This window comes from Bacillus rossius (assembly GCF_032445375.1).
Source record: "Bacillus rossius redtenbacheri isolate Brsri chromosome 4 unlocalized genomic scaffold, Brsri_v3 Brsri_v3_scf4_2, whole genome shotgun sequence".
In the NCBI taxonomy this organism is placed as follows: Eukaryota; Metazoa; Arthropoda; class Insecta; order Phasmatodea; family Bacillidae; genus Bacillus; species Bacillus rossius.
In genome coordinates, this window is record NW_026962011.1 from 5491325 (window position 1) to 5506170 (window position 14846).

A 14846-nucleotide genomic window follows, 5' to 3' on the forward strand; every position below is an offset into this window, starting at 1 on the left:
TGCGGTGTCTCAATTCGTCAAGGTTCTATGGTAGAGGTGGAACATAAACACTATTCTTGATGTATCCCCACAAGAAAAAATCGCAAGGTGTCAAGTCCGGTGATCGTGGTGGTCACGGGAGAACCACTTGGTCAGCGGCCGTCCCACAGTCCATACAGCGATGTGGCAATGTCTCATTCAGATAATCTTGTACCACATTGTGGTAATGAGGTGGAGCACCATTTTGTTGGAAGATGAAGTCCCTGCTATCAGCTTCAAGTTGTGGCATAAGCTACAATTGCAGCATGTCGAGGTAGGTGATACCAGTGACAGTTCTCTCAGCGAAGAAGAAGGGGCCATAAACTGTCTTGTTTGACATGGCACAGAACATGTTAACTTTTGGCCAATCTCGGACGTGTTCGAGAGTTGCATGTGGATTCTCTGTCCCCCATATGCGTGTGTTGTGTCGGTTGACTCTTCCTGAGAGATGAAAAGTGGCTTCGTCACTGAAGATTAATTTGCTTGCAAAGTCATTGTCTTCAAGACGGTTCTGCATGGCAATGCAGAACTGCAGTTTGACAATTTGTCATCGTGGCTGATGGCTTGCAGAAGCTGCGATTTGTGCGGTTTCATTTTTAATCGCTTACGAAGAATTTTCCACACTGTTGGCTGAGGGATGTTCAATTCTGCACTACCCCGATAAGTTGACTTCTTGGGACTCCGCACCATCACGTCCCGTACACAATCCACTGTCTGTTGTGACACGCCTGGCCTACCCGACCGTTTTGCATCCCACAAACAGCAGTCTTCCTCGAATTTCTTGTACCACTTCATTATGCTATTGTAAACTGGTGGTGTTTTGTTAAATTTGCCACGGAAAGCTCTTTGGACACTCACTACCGATTCGCTACGGGCGTATTCAAGCACACAAAAGGCTTTCTCTGCCTGGTTCGCAGCCATTTTCAGCAACTACATGTACTAGTGCCCCTGTCGGTTGTTTTTTCAAATAGCTTTTTGGAGCTACATTCAAAAAAACTTTGAGAGTTGTTCTTTCACGCGGTATATAATTTGTTACATTATTCATTTCCATTTCGCTGTAACGATTTTATGAAATGTTTCACGGACTTTATAATTATCCTGTATAAGCCATTTAAGAATAAATTGATGATATTTTACTAGCACTTTAAATTTCATACCTCATTCTTTTTTTTTTACAAATTTATTAGTGTAATCAATATTTGAGACTTACCACAGGGCTGGCTGCTCATGAATAAACTCAATTAATGTCCCGGTATCAAACATAGAACACATGTTTTGCAGTAAAATACTGTTGCCCGTGTGAAAGCTCTCATTTAACTCAATTGAACAGTGGTTGACGGCGATGGCGGGCGATTTCCGGATGACTGACGGGGAGAGAAACTGACGCTCGAGAGTTCCCTGACAGTTGACTGGACAATTGTCCCGTGTGAACGCTCGCAGGAAATCCCTATCAAGACAATAACTCAGCAGTTGATAAGCGACCCGCTCGCCTGTAAGCTGCCGGCGCTCGAGTTGCCCAAGTGAAAGGGCTCTAAAGGCGGGATTCCTATGAAGCGTCTGACGCAGATCACTGTCACAATGGGATGTTATGGAACTGTTTCCCATGATGCGTCAGCTGCACGCGGCAGTAGAGCCGCGCAGTCCCACCGCTAGAGAGCAATATAGACGCTGCCGCGCTCCAACACGGCCGAATGAAAGGCATTACTGTTCACAGTCTCATGATAAACCGTCAATACTCGGAACACTACCAGAGATTGGTTTCATCGTATTTGGATGTAATCGAATTGCCTCGTCATATTTTAACAAGTGTCGATTGATTAGATGTTTAAAACAACCTTCCTTCCATAGTTCTTACGAGGGTTGTCTGAAAAGTTTCTGACCTCAACATGAAGATGGCAGCACTCATCAACAAAAAATTGGGGAATGTGTTTGCGCATGCTTAGGAATATACTCTTTGAATTTGCAGTCATTTTGGAGGCGCAGTTGGTTTTTAACAATCGTTTGCCTGAGTCCCTGAAAAATAGTATTTACGAAGGTGATGGGTGGCCTGCTCATTCAGCAAAAATCTCTGTCATCCAAACGAAACTTTTAGCTTAGGGAACAAAAAAATCCATTGTGTTTGGATCTGATGAGTAAAGAGTGTCGTCAAGCTGTTCAGACCTAAATTCGTAGATTTTCGCCGTGGTAATCGCTGATGTGTGAGCTCGTGAATTGTTTTAGTAAAACAATTTTTTTTGTTTCTGCAAATATGACATATTTCTGCAATCTCTTCCTTAAGCTTATCAACTAATGATGCTTAGTATGCTCCTGCCTGTCATATTTTTCTTTCTTTTTTCAAAATGATTAATTAAGACGATTCCAAGACCATACTAGAAAACCATCACTTCCCGGCCAAAGGAACAAACAGTCTTTGCCTTTTTTTTTGAGCTGATTCCCTCGTTGTAGTTATTGGTATCGCAAACGTTCATTGTCACCCAAGATGGTACGGCCGTGTTTGAATTCACCTGCCCAAAATATCACTGTGGTAAATGATAGCGCAGAGTCCCAGAACACAGTATCCTACTCGTCTTTAATTTGCGTAGGCGCATTGGCCTTTAAAAAAACAAATATTCAAAGACAGCTCGATACTTAATTTTCCAATTTTCACAAATAACGCGCATCGACTCACGCAAACAAGTTTAAAAATATGCGTGTCCAAAATGACTGAAATTTCGGAGAATACATTCTAAATCATGAGCAAACACATTACACAATTTTTGTTGACGAGTGCTGCCATCTTCGTATTGAGATGGGAAACTTTTCAGACAACCGTGGTATTTTGAAAATCAGTGTTGTTTCATGAATAAACAGAGGGACACTCATAATTTCAGTAGCAGGACCGGGAGGCGGAAGGGAGCTCACCCCGGGGCGCAGGCCTGGCGACACGCGCCGCCCTGCAGGCGCAGGCCGGGCCGGCAGCGCGTGCAGTTGTCGGGCGCCGAGCACTCTGCGCAGGCGCGCGGGCAGGCGGCGCAGGCCGGCCCTCGAGCGTGCAGCCCCGCGGGGCAGCCGGCCACGCAGCTCCCGCCGTGCAGCAGCAGGGACCCCGCGCACGACGCGCAGCGCGCCTGCGTCGGCCCGTCGCACGCGGCGCACGTCGAGTGGCAGGGCCGGCAGCGGCCCTCGCCCCAGTACTCGCCTGCGGTGGCGGATCCAGGATTTTGGTTTGGGAGGGGCTTGACCCAGCTGAATCTAGGCTTTATCAAGGCAAACACTAAAACAATAGTGGACTCAGATGTTTTTGAAGGGGGCTTGAGTCCCTTAGCCCCCCCTATGGATCCGCTACTGCTCGCCTGCTACCATGAGACACGCCACGCTACCACCGCCACACTTTGTCATCTATAACATCTGAACGCTCGGTGTACGGTATTTGGCAAGAGTAATTTAGTGGAAATGGAGCGGAAGTCGATGAACGGAAATGTTATGGCAGACCCACGTGTTGCAACATAAACCCGTATATAGTCACTTTTGTAACATTAGGGTACATACCAAATGTCAAATGACACTTTATGATAGTGAATCAACCCCCGAATGTAATTGGTAAACTAAAATAGTCATAGTAAAGAGTAGTCTAATGTTTTAAAATACCTAAGAAATCTGACATTACCACAGTTAGGCTACAATACATATTCTCCTTGTAATATGATAACGCTAACCGGTTCCGCAGCACAAAGGTAGAGCGCTAGATTCTTAACCTCAAGCAAAATGGTTCAAATCTCGTCACAGTTATTCTTTACTACTCTTTTATTAACATTGTAAAATAATGCAATAATGTTGAATCAGCTCAATAGGTTAAGGTTTGATTGTAGTAATAAATTATGTACATATTTTAAGTGTGTAAGCATAAATAAATACCTAAACATATACTTTGTGTTATAGTCATATGTGTTTTAAAATGTTTCGGGTTAATATTTTAGAATTGCCATACATTTACAACGCGTGCCGAATCATTACAATATTAACTATTTAATGAATTTTAACCAAAGGAACAGAATTTTAATAACTATATTCGAATAGTATTTTGCAAAATAACCATCATGAGAGCACAGAAATTTTCTCGTTACAGAGGTTAGATGTTTATACATCACAGACGAGAAGCGAAAGACTTTTTAAAATATATGTTATTTATATAATTTATATATTATTTATATATAATTTATATTTATATATATAATTTATATATATATAATTTGTATGTAAGCGAAAAATCCATCCCTGACGCACTCATCACTAATTTACTGGAACTATAAGATCTGCTAGCTTGAAATTCGGCACATATAATCTTAAAGTTACACTAACTAAGGATTATGTTAAAATCAACTGCTGAGTGTTTGATCGGGGATGAGTTAGCGAATTTTTCATATTTATTTTTACTTTAAATATGTACTTATATAATAAACAGCGTGAGAGTGTTATATAATCAACGGCATTTTTACACCAAAGAACAAATCAAACACTTTTTATAAGTTTTTTTAAACAAATTATTCTTTTTCAAATCCACACTCATGCCTTACCCAGGACTCAAACCCAGAGCCTTTTGAACCGTGACCCGGTGTGCGTCCAAATATGCTACGAAGGTCGGCACAAAGTTTGGAAATCACAGTCGTTTATAAAGCACGCAAGCTGCAAGACGTCTCCAACCCCACTTCTTGAAATTGTAAACCAGTAGAAACAAATTTCTACCCTAGGTTTCTCACGAGGATTCATAATTATCATGAAAACAAAAGACACCTTCCGTAATCTGATTTTAAAATTTGAAGAGTTATTTTCTTTCCCTGCGCGAATGTTCAACAGAGCGTTAACGTGACGCAGAGAGTAAAAGAGACAACAATCGCGGCCTTTTACCTTTTATGCGCATAACGTCTGTCTGCGTTTTCAAAAATTTCCGGAGCACTTCTATCCGAATATGGCCGCGAAAAACGCAAGCGAAAACGCAAAGATTTGGCCGAACACGAAACTTAAAAAAAAAAAAAAGTGAGCAAGTCTTTCAGTAGGGGAGACCGGAGCTGGTTGTAACAGTTTCGCTATTTTATTTTTTATCTGATCATGGATAACATAAACGGCACTTCTGACTGAGCTAACTTATTCAGTAGTTATTCTACTTTTACAAAACAATTTTTACATAAATTTTCCTCTAGCATATTTTTCTGTACAAATCTAAAACCTCGGAAGTGTAAAGTGTTACAACCTGCCCCGAGGCAGGGCTGGTTGTAACACCCATTGGGGTAGGTTGTAACAACATTACTACAAGGTAAAATATAATTTTTACTGGGATTACTTATAAAAAATTACTACTTATACAATATATTTCAACAAAAATTATTATTTTTTCACTTGTTTAACTTCAGTTTGTCAAATATTAAATGAACAGTGGTCCTCACTCAGAGATTTCATCTGATTGGCAATTATGACAAATATACATTTTAGATTTTTTTGCACAAGAAAAATGCGACCATAACTGGCAGTTTAGACAACGAACCCACTCCTCTCCTGGTTTGCTTGTAGAGAATGATTCCAAACACACTAAACAAAAGCACTCGCTTTCTTCCTCTGATGAGCTGCACTCTGCTGATCTTCGTTTTAGAGAACGTTTGGGCGTGGATTTTGCAGGCATGCGCGTTTGTGATACATTCCCTTTTATCTTAATCAAGCCTGGTGTTCCTCGTTTCGCAAATTCTTCTTCAATGGCTTTCTTCTCTGGAGTATCCGTCAAAATGGCACTTTTCCTGGTCTTTCTTCCTCCTTTCCTTTTCCTTGGAGCGACTTTAGGAAGAGGTAGAACCACTTCTGGAGAAACTTCTCTGGTGTGTGGGAACAGTTAGAAAATGATTGAATTGGTGTTCCTTGTGAATCCCTGGACACATCGTGTGAACAACTTGGTGCTAAGTCTGGATCAGGCCTGTCTGTCACAAACGAAGGAGCGAAATCGGCATCCTGAAATATTTCCCTATTATAAGGATGTATTCCACATTTCTCAAATCCTTGTTGGATATTTCTTGGCGTTGTGGCAGTGGGAAAAGCTATCTTTAAGATTGAGGGAATATCATAGATTGACATAGGCTTAACTGTGCTCTCTGGTGTTTTGTTGTTCCTCAACCATGCATCCATTGCCGTATTGATCTGTTTTTTGAGTGGGGCAAAAACACTTCGATCAAGTGGCTGAAGGCGATGAGTGCAGTGAGGTGGGAACGATAGCATTACAATGCCATTTTCTTTGGCAAAATCTAAACAGTCAGGAGCTAAATGCGACTGATGATTGTCTAGAAGGAGGAGGATAGGTTTCTCTGGGCTCGAACGAATACAAGAAACAAAATACTTAAGAAAAAGCAAGAACTCTACCTCCGTAGTCCAGCCAGACTTATTTGCAGCACCTATACATCCAGTTGGACCATCTCTGATGAAGTAATCATAATACCTTACCCTAGGAAAAATAAACATAGGAGGGATAGCATTTCCAGCAGCATTTACTGCTACAGTTAGAGTAACTAACTGCCCTCGTTCAGATGATGTCATTGCTCCAATTTGTTTTACCCCCTTTCTTGCTACGATTTTTGAAGGATTCTGGACAGTAGTGACCCCGGTCTCATCTACATTCCAAATGTCATTAGCTGTGAAAGAATGGCGATCATAAACTTCAGAGAGTTTGTCAAAAAATTTGGAAACGTTGGCACGATTAAAACTAGAAGCCCTTCCCAAACTAGTTGCCTCTGGAGTCCGAATGGAAAGGTCTGGGTGGCGCTTTAAAAAGGAAGAGAGCCAATCTGCACCTGCTAGTTCTTTGTCACTCCATGTGTTTGGCATGGGAACATTATACTTCTTCCCACATAAGAATGCAAGATGACGTACATCACGTGGAGTGAGTCCAAAATATATGTCAGAACATGTTTTTATGTAGGAAACAAGAGCGATCTCTTGCAAAGGTGTAAATACCTGTCTGTTCCCATAATAACCAGCCAAAGGTTTCCACTCCTCTCGAAAATTAATATCGACTGCATTTAAACCTGAAACAATAGAAAAACCATACAGGCCTATGTTAATTTTGCTCCTGTTTTCACATAAGAAAATCTAAACTACGCAAAACCATATTTTTGTACTAATACAATAAAAAACGTTTACAACCCATTGTTGAGACGTATTTATGTTAGAAATCAAGCAGATGTAATTAAGAAAATTCATTAATGAATGCAACTTACGTTTGTTTTTCTTTTTTATGTACCTCCCAAGTGTCACATGGCAGATGTTGTACGTTTTCGCAGCATGCCTAACAGATCTTCCTTCTCTTACAACTTCAGCTGCTTTCTCCAACATGTCAATAGAATATTTTCCTTTGTCGGTTTTTCTTTTGTAGTTACGCATCTGAAATTAAAATTTGACTGGAAGTTATTAATTACATCTACAAGATAAAACCGTTTCAAATGTATTTTTTTTCTTTCATAAAAGACTTAAAAGGAACAATAAATTAGGTAAACGTGGTCACGGGGTAGGTTGTAACAGTACGTGGGGCAGGTTGTAACAGATTAATTTCGCTGTTACAACCTACCCCATGTGACATCATTATAGAACACATTTAATTTTACCATATAGTTTGTATTTGTTTCCAATGCCAACAAAACATATCAGAACCTAAAGCTTAGGAGATTATTTTGCCCCGAAGACATTTTCTAAACTCCCTATACATTACGTACAATACGAATGTCAGTCAAACAAACAATATTTACTTACCTCGTCCAAAAACAAATTTTTCCTTCTTGTCGCCAGTGAAATCGTCCGACTGTCACAGTGTTACCACTCGCACTGAAGGCATCATAATGTGCCTTGATGGCTGAAACGATGATACGCTCTTGTGGCTGGTCGTGGAACTATTCGCCCTGTTACAACCTGCCCCTGTTACAACCAGCCCCGGTCTCCCCTACTCGCTAGTGATGTGTAACATCTAATCTCAGTAACGAGATAATTCACGTGCTCTCATGATACAAATTCGCTTATCATAAAAAACTCGGGGAAGAATTTTAATGTAGAATTCTTTACAAGAATGCCGAGTGGATAAATATACGCAAAATGTGTTTTCAACTACATTTCTGAATGCGAATCTCACGTAGTTTCTACACACGTGGCTAGAATTCGCTGCTGGAGCAGTTACACCGACTATCGAATTATTCCTTTTTCAGACAGATTTTAAACTATATACCTAATGAAACAGCTCCGATAAAAACGAAAAAGATTTTAAAATAATACTAAACCACTGATTGGGAAGTGATTTTAGAAAATTAATTTTATTAAAATATTGCCAATCTTTGTTAAAATTAAAAGTTTATTGTATTTTCCCTTTTTGTTTGTGAAATTCGGTTCGCATCATCCATCACAGATGGCAGCCAGTGGCGTCTCGTCAGGGCAAGCAAGGCAAGCAGTGCTTGCCCAGGCAGTTTCCAGACATTGTATTTGTTAAATAAATATTTTATTCAGAATAGTATTTTACTTTGGCTCGTGCAGTTAGGTGTATGTATTTTTTACACTATCTTCTTGGGACCCAATACTGTGCGCTGTGCGCTATGAAAAAAGAACTCGTTGACACAAAAACATGCTGTTTTAGAAGCGTTGCTAGGTTTAGAAGCGCTGGTAGGATCGCTTTCAGCAGGAAGGCTGCCGCAGTAGTTTCCTTTCGGAAGGGGGGTGGCATGGTAGAAAGGTTCAGGGAGGGGATTGGCTGGAAAAATACGCGGTAGAAGCTACGAAGGTAACGCTTTCTTGCCGAACTGGAGCGAACATGGCCGAAGCAGACGGTGGAATTTTTCCGCCGACTGCTTCGGCTATGTCCGGTACAGTTCGGCACGGCAGGTGGCGATGTCGCGTTTCAGTCGGCGGTCGTCTCTCGGGGCGCGCGCATCTCTCCCGCGGGCTGTTGGCTGGCAGTGCGTGGGGGATTTGTGGGCGTACGATGATACTACACTCCCACTTAGTATATAAGTAATGTAGAGTAGGTATTTTTCTATCAGAATAATGTAAGTCAATCATTATTTTTCAAAAATAATGTATTTAAAAAAAAATGTCAATTTTTCTACCTGTGGAATAGTCAATGTTCAGTTAAGAAAACTACTTAAATAGCACCATTTTGTACCTTGAAATCCATATTTTCCCGGCGAAGGGCCCCCAGACCCCCCCCCCAACCTCATCATGTTTTGGTGTGAACGGAGTTATTGCTTCCCCTCATGTAAACCTCACGCCTCGCCACTGATGGCAGCACGTAGTTCTTACACATTTCCGTTCTTGATTTTCGTCGCATTCACGAAACTACTGCCACTAAATGCCGTATACCAAAGCTAAGATGTTAGGTTTTCAAAACTTTTTGTAATAGCAAAATACTGTTGAAACCAATGTGGGTTGTTTCAGTTCATGCGTCTCCCCTTGAAGAAATGTTGGCAACAGGAGCTCACCCGCGCTGCAGCGACCCTCGCCCCGCGGCCGACAGCCGCCGCGCCGGTCGGCCGCCCAGCCCTCTGCGCATGCGCGGCACGCGCCGTCCTCGCCGCAGGTGGCGCAGCCTCGCGGACAAGCCACGCACTCGCGCCGCCTCTTGTCGCCGCGCCAGCCGCGCGGGCAGGCGCGCGCGCAGCTGCTGCCGCCGTCCGCCGCGAGGTAGCGCCCCGGGCGGCAGGTGACGCAGCGCCCCTCGCCGCCGCCGCTGCACGTCTCGCACGACTCGTGGCACGGCGCGCACCTGCGCACGCGTCACCCATTGTCCACCGGCGTCTCCCAGCGTCTACCGGCGTCTACCGGCGTCTCCGACCCCCCGGAGAACCCTCACAGACCACACACCACTTGTCCATTGTTATATTCATAACGTCTTCATCAGTTTTTATTTATTGAAGTGGAACTTTTTTTACAGCCGGTAGGGTAAATTGAGTCGATGACGTCATCAGAACGTAACGAAAATTAGAGTTTAAAAAATGAATGGCCTTACTAATGAGTCATCGCCTCAGAATGAGGCACGACATGAAACGATGCAACATTTTGTTCGAAAGTAGTTGACCTCCATGTATTTAAATGGGACGCCACGAAACTGTCACGATCATACACACGAGGCGACAACACCGAATGTCTGCTCCAACTTGGTCCCGAGCAGAATGTCTGATTGTTGCAGTACTCTGCGCATGCGCAAGTACAAAAATTTTGACATCAAAGGAATGCCGTAACGTATTTATAACTTAAAAGTTATGGACTTTTTTTTAAAGTAAAAATACACCCGTGAAGTATTTTAATTGATTTTTCTTCAGTTTGTAGCTGTTTGCAGATCGTATAATATATTTAGTATAGAAAATGCCTATTTAATATAATCCATCTTTAAAGAAGCATTACGACAATTTGAATTGAAGAATGAGGGGAAGAAATAACTACGAATATACGATGTCGGGCCATCGCGAGACATCGCGACACATCGCGTGGTGTCGCACCGTGTACACCAGCCTCACCCTGCCGGGTGTGACTGATTCAGGGTGGTACTCTAAGACGTTCGGGCAAGGTAGCGAATAGGCACTGCCTTGTTGGGATAGCCTACATCCGTAACCTAACTCGCGGGCCGGATTCCAGAACCGTGTCCAAAACGAATTCCAGTAAGTTCGGCAACAGTTTCAATAAACGGTGCCCTGCTTGAGGCATAAACTGGTTTAAACGCATGCTAGCGGACGTTTCGCAACCATCGATACAATAGTTACAGCAAAAATCCTAGAGATAGCAGCACCATCGCACGAATTAAATTGTATTATTCTAATTTTCTTAGGTACTTTTAACGTTGCGATTATTTCTTGTTATGATCATTAAAGTTTTCAAAACGTATTCCATGATAGTTTCGCTACCATAGTGTTTCATTTGGCACACCAATACGTTTCGCACGTCCCCTAATATTCACCAAACTGAATATATACGTGTTAATGGCGCCAGACGCGGGTCCGTCAACTGGACAAAATCAACGAAAAAGTGAGCTCTGCGCATGCGCGAAATTTGGGCAACAGATAGGACACGCCTGAAAAGAAGGGACTGGCCGTGTCCTAGCGCGCACTAGGAACACGGCCAGGGCACAGTGTGTTGGGATACCGGGCCTCGGACTGCGGACGCACCGGCGGTCCTCGGTCTCGTGGGTGCCGGCCGGGCAGGCGGCGAGGCACGTGTCGCCGTGCAGCACCAGGCGCTGCTCGCAGCTGGCGCAGCGGCCGGGCGCCTCGCGGCAGCTGGCGCAGGTGGGCTCGCACGGCACGCACTCGCCGCGCTCGTAGTCTGCAACACGCCACCCTCCACACACCGCGAGGCATTCTGTGGAGGCCCTGTCACGCTGCTCAAATTTAAGCTTCCGACGCCTTCCAGAATGTTCTACGAAACAAGGTTGGAGGGTTATGATGTCGCCGAAACGTAATTAGCGTAGCCATGTTTATATATATATAATATTATATATATAATATTATATATATAATATATATAATAAAACAAATGTTCAACGATTTTTTTTTAAGTTATAGGTAGGTACATAAACTCATTTTACTTTCACATAAAATGTTTTTGCATAGAAAATTTATTAAAATTATTTTAGTTAATTATCCTGTGTAACCTTTTCAGTAGCACATGTGCTCTTCGCCGTTTCAAAGAACCGTTTGAACGGAAACTAATGTAATTTCAGTTTTTGCTAAACGATTTTGATTGGCCGATCGAATCCAACATCCAAAATATTTTAGAACCCGTAGACGCCGGTAGACACAGGATAATTATTTAAAATAATTTTAATAAATTTTCTATGCGAAAACATTTATGTGAAAGTAAAATGAGTTTATGTACCTATAAGTTAAAAAAAAATCGCTAAACATTTGTTTTGTTATGAAAAGAATATGAATATGATTTAAATGTATACATGTTCAAAAAATTTAAAAATGCAAAAATATAATAAGTTAAAAACTTCCATCGAGCACTGTGGTGCATTATTTAATTGCTAAAATTTGAGATAGGTAACTTAGACCAAATTTTTATAGTGTGATATTATTAAAAACCTTTTTGAGGTTATCTGTCATAAATATATTTGATGGAGAAATTGGAAGCCTTTTTCCATCCAATACTACTACCCTTCAACTCTATTGTCAAATATATTTGAGACAAATATTTGACACAGTCTATGGCGGATGGCGCGAACCAAAGTTCATAAAGCCAAAGAAAAAACTTTATAGTATCAAATGTTTATTGAATTTTAACAAGATGGGCCATGTTTTAATAAAATCCGGGGTCAAAAATAAGGTCCGAAGACGTATTTTAGTATTTTTTTTCAAGTCCTTACTTTTTCATCGGAGCCGTTTCATTATAGAATTTAAAATTATGCTATGCAATTGAAATGATTTGATAAACAACGTAGCTGCTTTGGCAGCGAATTCTAGATACGTTTGCGAAAAGTAAGAATGATTCGCGTTCAAAAAATGTAATTGAAAACACAATTTGCGTACTTATCTATATCACGATCGGCATTATTTTATATAATTCTACGTTAAATTTCGTGTTCGAGGCCCAAGTTTCGTAATATAAGTGTATTTGCAACATGAGACCACATGAATTTGCTCGTTACCGAGGTTAGAAGATAACACATCACTAGCGAGTACTGAAAGATTTGCTCACATTTCTTTTTAAAACGTGCAGTAAAAAGCGTGACATAAAGTCATTAAGTGACGTAACAAAATGAATTTTACTATTTCAGATATCGCTCTAAATAATTAGCGTTAAAAATTATATACATAATTTTGATTGCATTTAACGTATTTTGTCTCGTAGAAATGCAACAATGAAATTTAAAACAGAATCATTACTTAATCACTGAACTAATCATTGTGATGAAACAAAATAAAAAATTACAGCAAAAAAAAATTCAATATCATTCATTAATCTTAAAAATGGCGTTTTAATTTAATTGGAATCGAGTAAATGGAACGACGTGGATGTTTACTGTATTCCCGATTATTTTTGGTTATTTTGATTAAAGTTAAATTGCCGTTTGTTCGTACTAATTAATTACATTCATTATACCTTTCGTCAGCTACGTGAATTATCACTCGTGTAATGCAATACTAAATAACAACCTAATTGTAGTTTCTGGCGACAATGTTTTTTATTTAGTGATGCTAAAAAGTCTTTCTGCATGTTAAAATAAATAAAAAAACACTACTTGTAACAGTTTTTTCGTTATAAAGTAAAGATAGAAATATAATATATATATTAATGTATACTGTTTTCGAAATAAATAATTAATTTTATTAGAAACATTTACAAAATAATTTTTGTTCATTAAAACAAATGTTTTAAAATTATATTTATTATATATATTAATTATATTTTTAAAATATATTAATATGTCATCTCTGCCTTAACGAAGATAGAATTGAAAATCAACCGTTAAAAATTTTTTTTGGTATGAAAACTGTTGAAACAAACATGGCGTCTTTCGTTTCATATCTCGACCCCATAATTATTTGGAAATTGGAAGTACAGATCGCTGGTCCCCTGAGCGTCTTCCGGAAAGTGTCTAGCGCAGTGGCTAGACACTGGACTTGCCTGACAGAGGATACTGGGTTCTAATTCCAGCCTAGCTATTTTCATTTCGCTTAATTCATGGTGCCCCGAGAAAAAAAATGCGAGCGAGTCATTCTGTACTCAGCAGTGATATGTGAACATCTAACCTCGGTGACGAGCAAACTCACGTGTTCTCATGGTTGATCATGTGGCAAATATACTTGCAATAAGAAACTTGGACACGAAATTTTAACGTAGAATTCTTTACAATAATGCAGAGCGTGATAAATAAACTGGTACATAAGATATTATCTTTTCAAATAACAAAATTTATTGACGCGAATCACACACACACTTCCCACGCCCGCCGTTATAATCGTAAACGTTACTTGTCACCATAAAACGCAGATAGCAATTAAGTAACACGAAACAACAGGAAATTTTAAGCTATTAGAAACGGTTCCGATAAATCCCCGGCTTTGGACTTGATTTTCGACAAGGAATTTTATTAAAATACTGCCCATCTTATAAAAATTCACTAAACAGTTAATACTATAACGTTTCCACACACGTTAAAAGTTATACTTCATAGACATTACTAAAATGTTAACCTGAAACATTTGAAAACATATTACAACATTAAGTATATGTTTGTATATTGTTTTTTTGCTTAAACGACTTAAATCAGTCTGTAACAAACTTGAACCTTTACAGCTCATTCAACATTATTTAATTATCATTTTATTTAAAAAAGAAAAACTAATCAGTGACAAAATTTGAAACACCCCCCCCCCCCCCCCCGCTACATAAAATTGTTTAAATAGGTCATTTTGCTGAATATCCGTAGATATCACGACTCAAATCGGTTACGTGCACATACTGGGACTGCACGATCTTCGTTCGCATGAACTATAGTTCATACATTTCCAATCTGCGACAACAGGCTGCAGCAGTGTCAAGGAAATGTTAGGTGCATTTCTATTGATGGACTGGAACGATATGAAGTCGCTACAGTGGACTGTAAAACGGCGAACAAATAATTGATACGATACCCACAATATAGCAGCACATTTTTTGAATTCTAATAACGACAGCAAAAAAAAAACGGCATTTAAATGTTTATACAAAACGAGGTAGTCGGAAAAATAAATTGGTTTTGAGTAATAAAAAATATAGTGTTTCTATTAAATTTGGAACGTAATCATAACGAAATAAACTATTAAAACATTAAACTAAAAATAAATATAAAAAATTTCCAA

General features: G+C 40.2%; 1 protein-coding gene and 1 long non-coding RNA gene across 2 annotated transcripts in view; both read right to left on the reverse strand.

Moving 5' to 3' along the window:
• The window catches only part of LOC134542276 (furin-like protease 2), a 562458-nt gene that overhangs the window by 14428 nt on the left and 533184 nt on the right, over positions 1–14846 (reverse strand). Inside the window, exons 14-16 of the mRNA XM_063386419.1 lie at positions 11169–11325; positions 9489–9772; positions 2920–3196 (exon numbers count right to left, since the gene is read on the reverse strand). Of these exons, the coding sequence (XP_063242489.1) occupies positions 2920–3196; positions 9489–9772; positions 11169–11325 (718 nt within the window). The remainder of the gene's footprint in view (positions 1–2919; positions 3197–9488; positions 9773–11168; positions 11326–14846) is intronic.
• Positions 6487–7827, reverse strand: LOC134542360 (uncharacterized). Its single transcript, XR_010076782.1, has 3 exons — positions 7780–7827; positions 7251–7413; positions 6487–7058 (listed from the first exon to the last, which is right to left on the reverse strand). It is a non-coding gene; the product is annotated as an uncharacterized LOC134542360 (long non-coding RNA).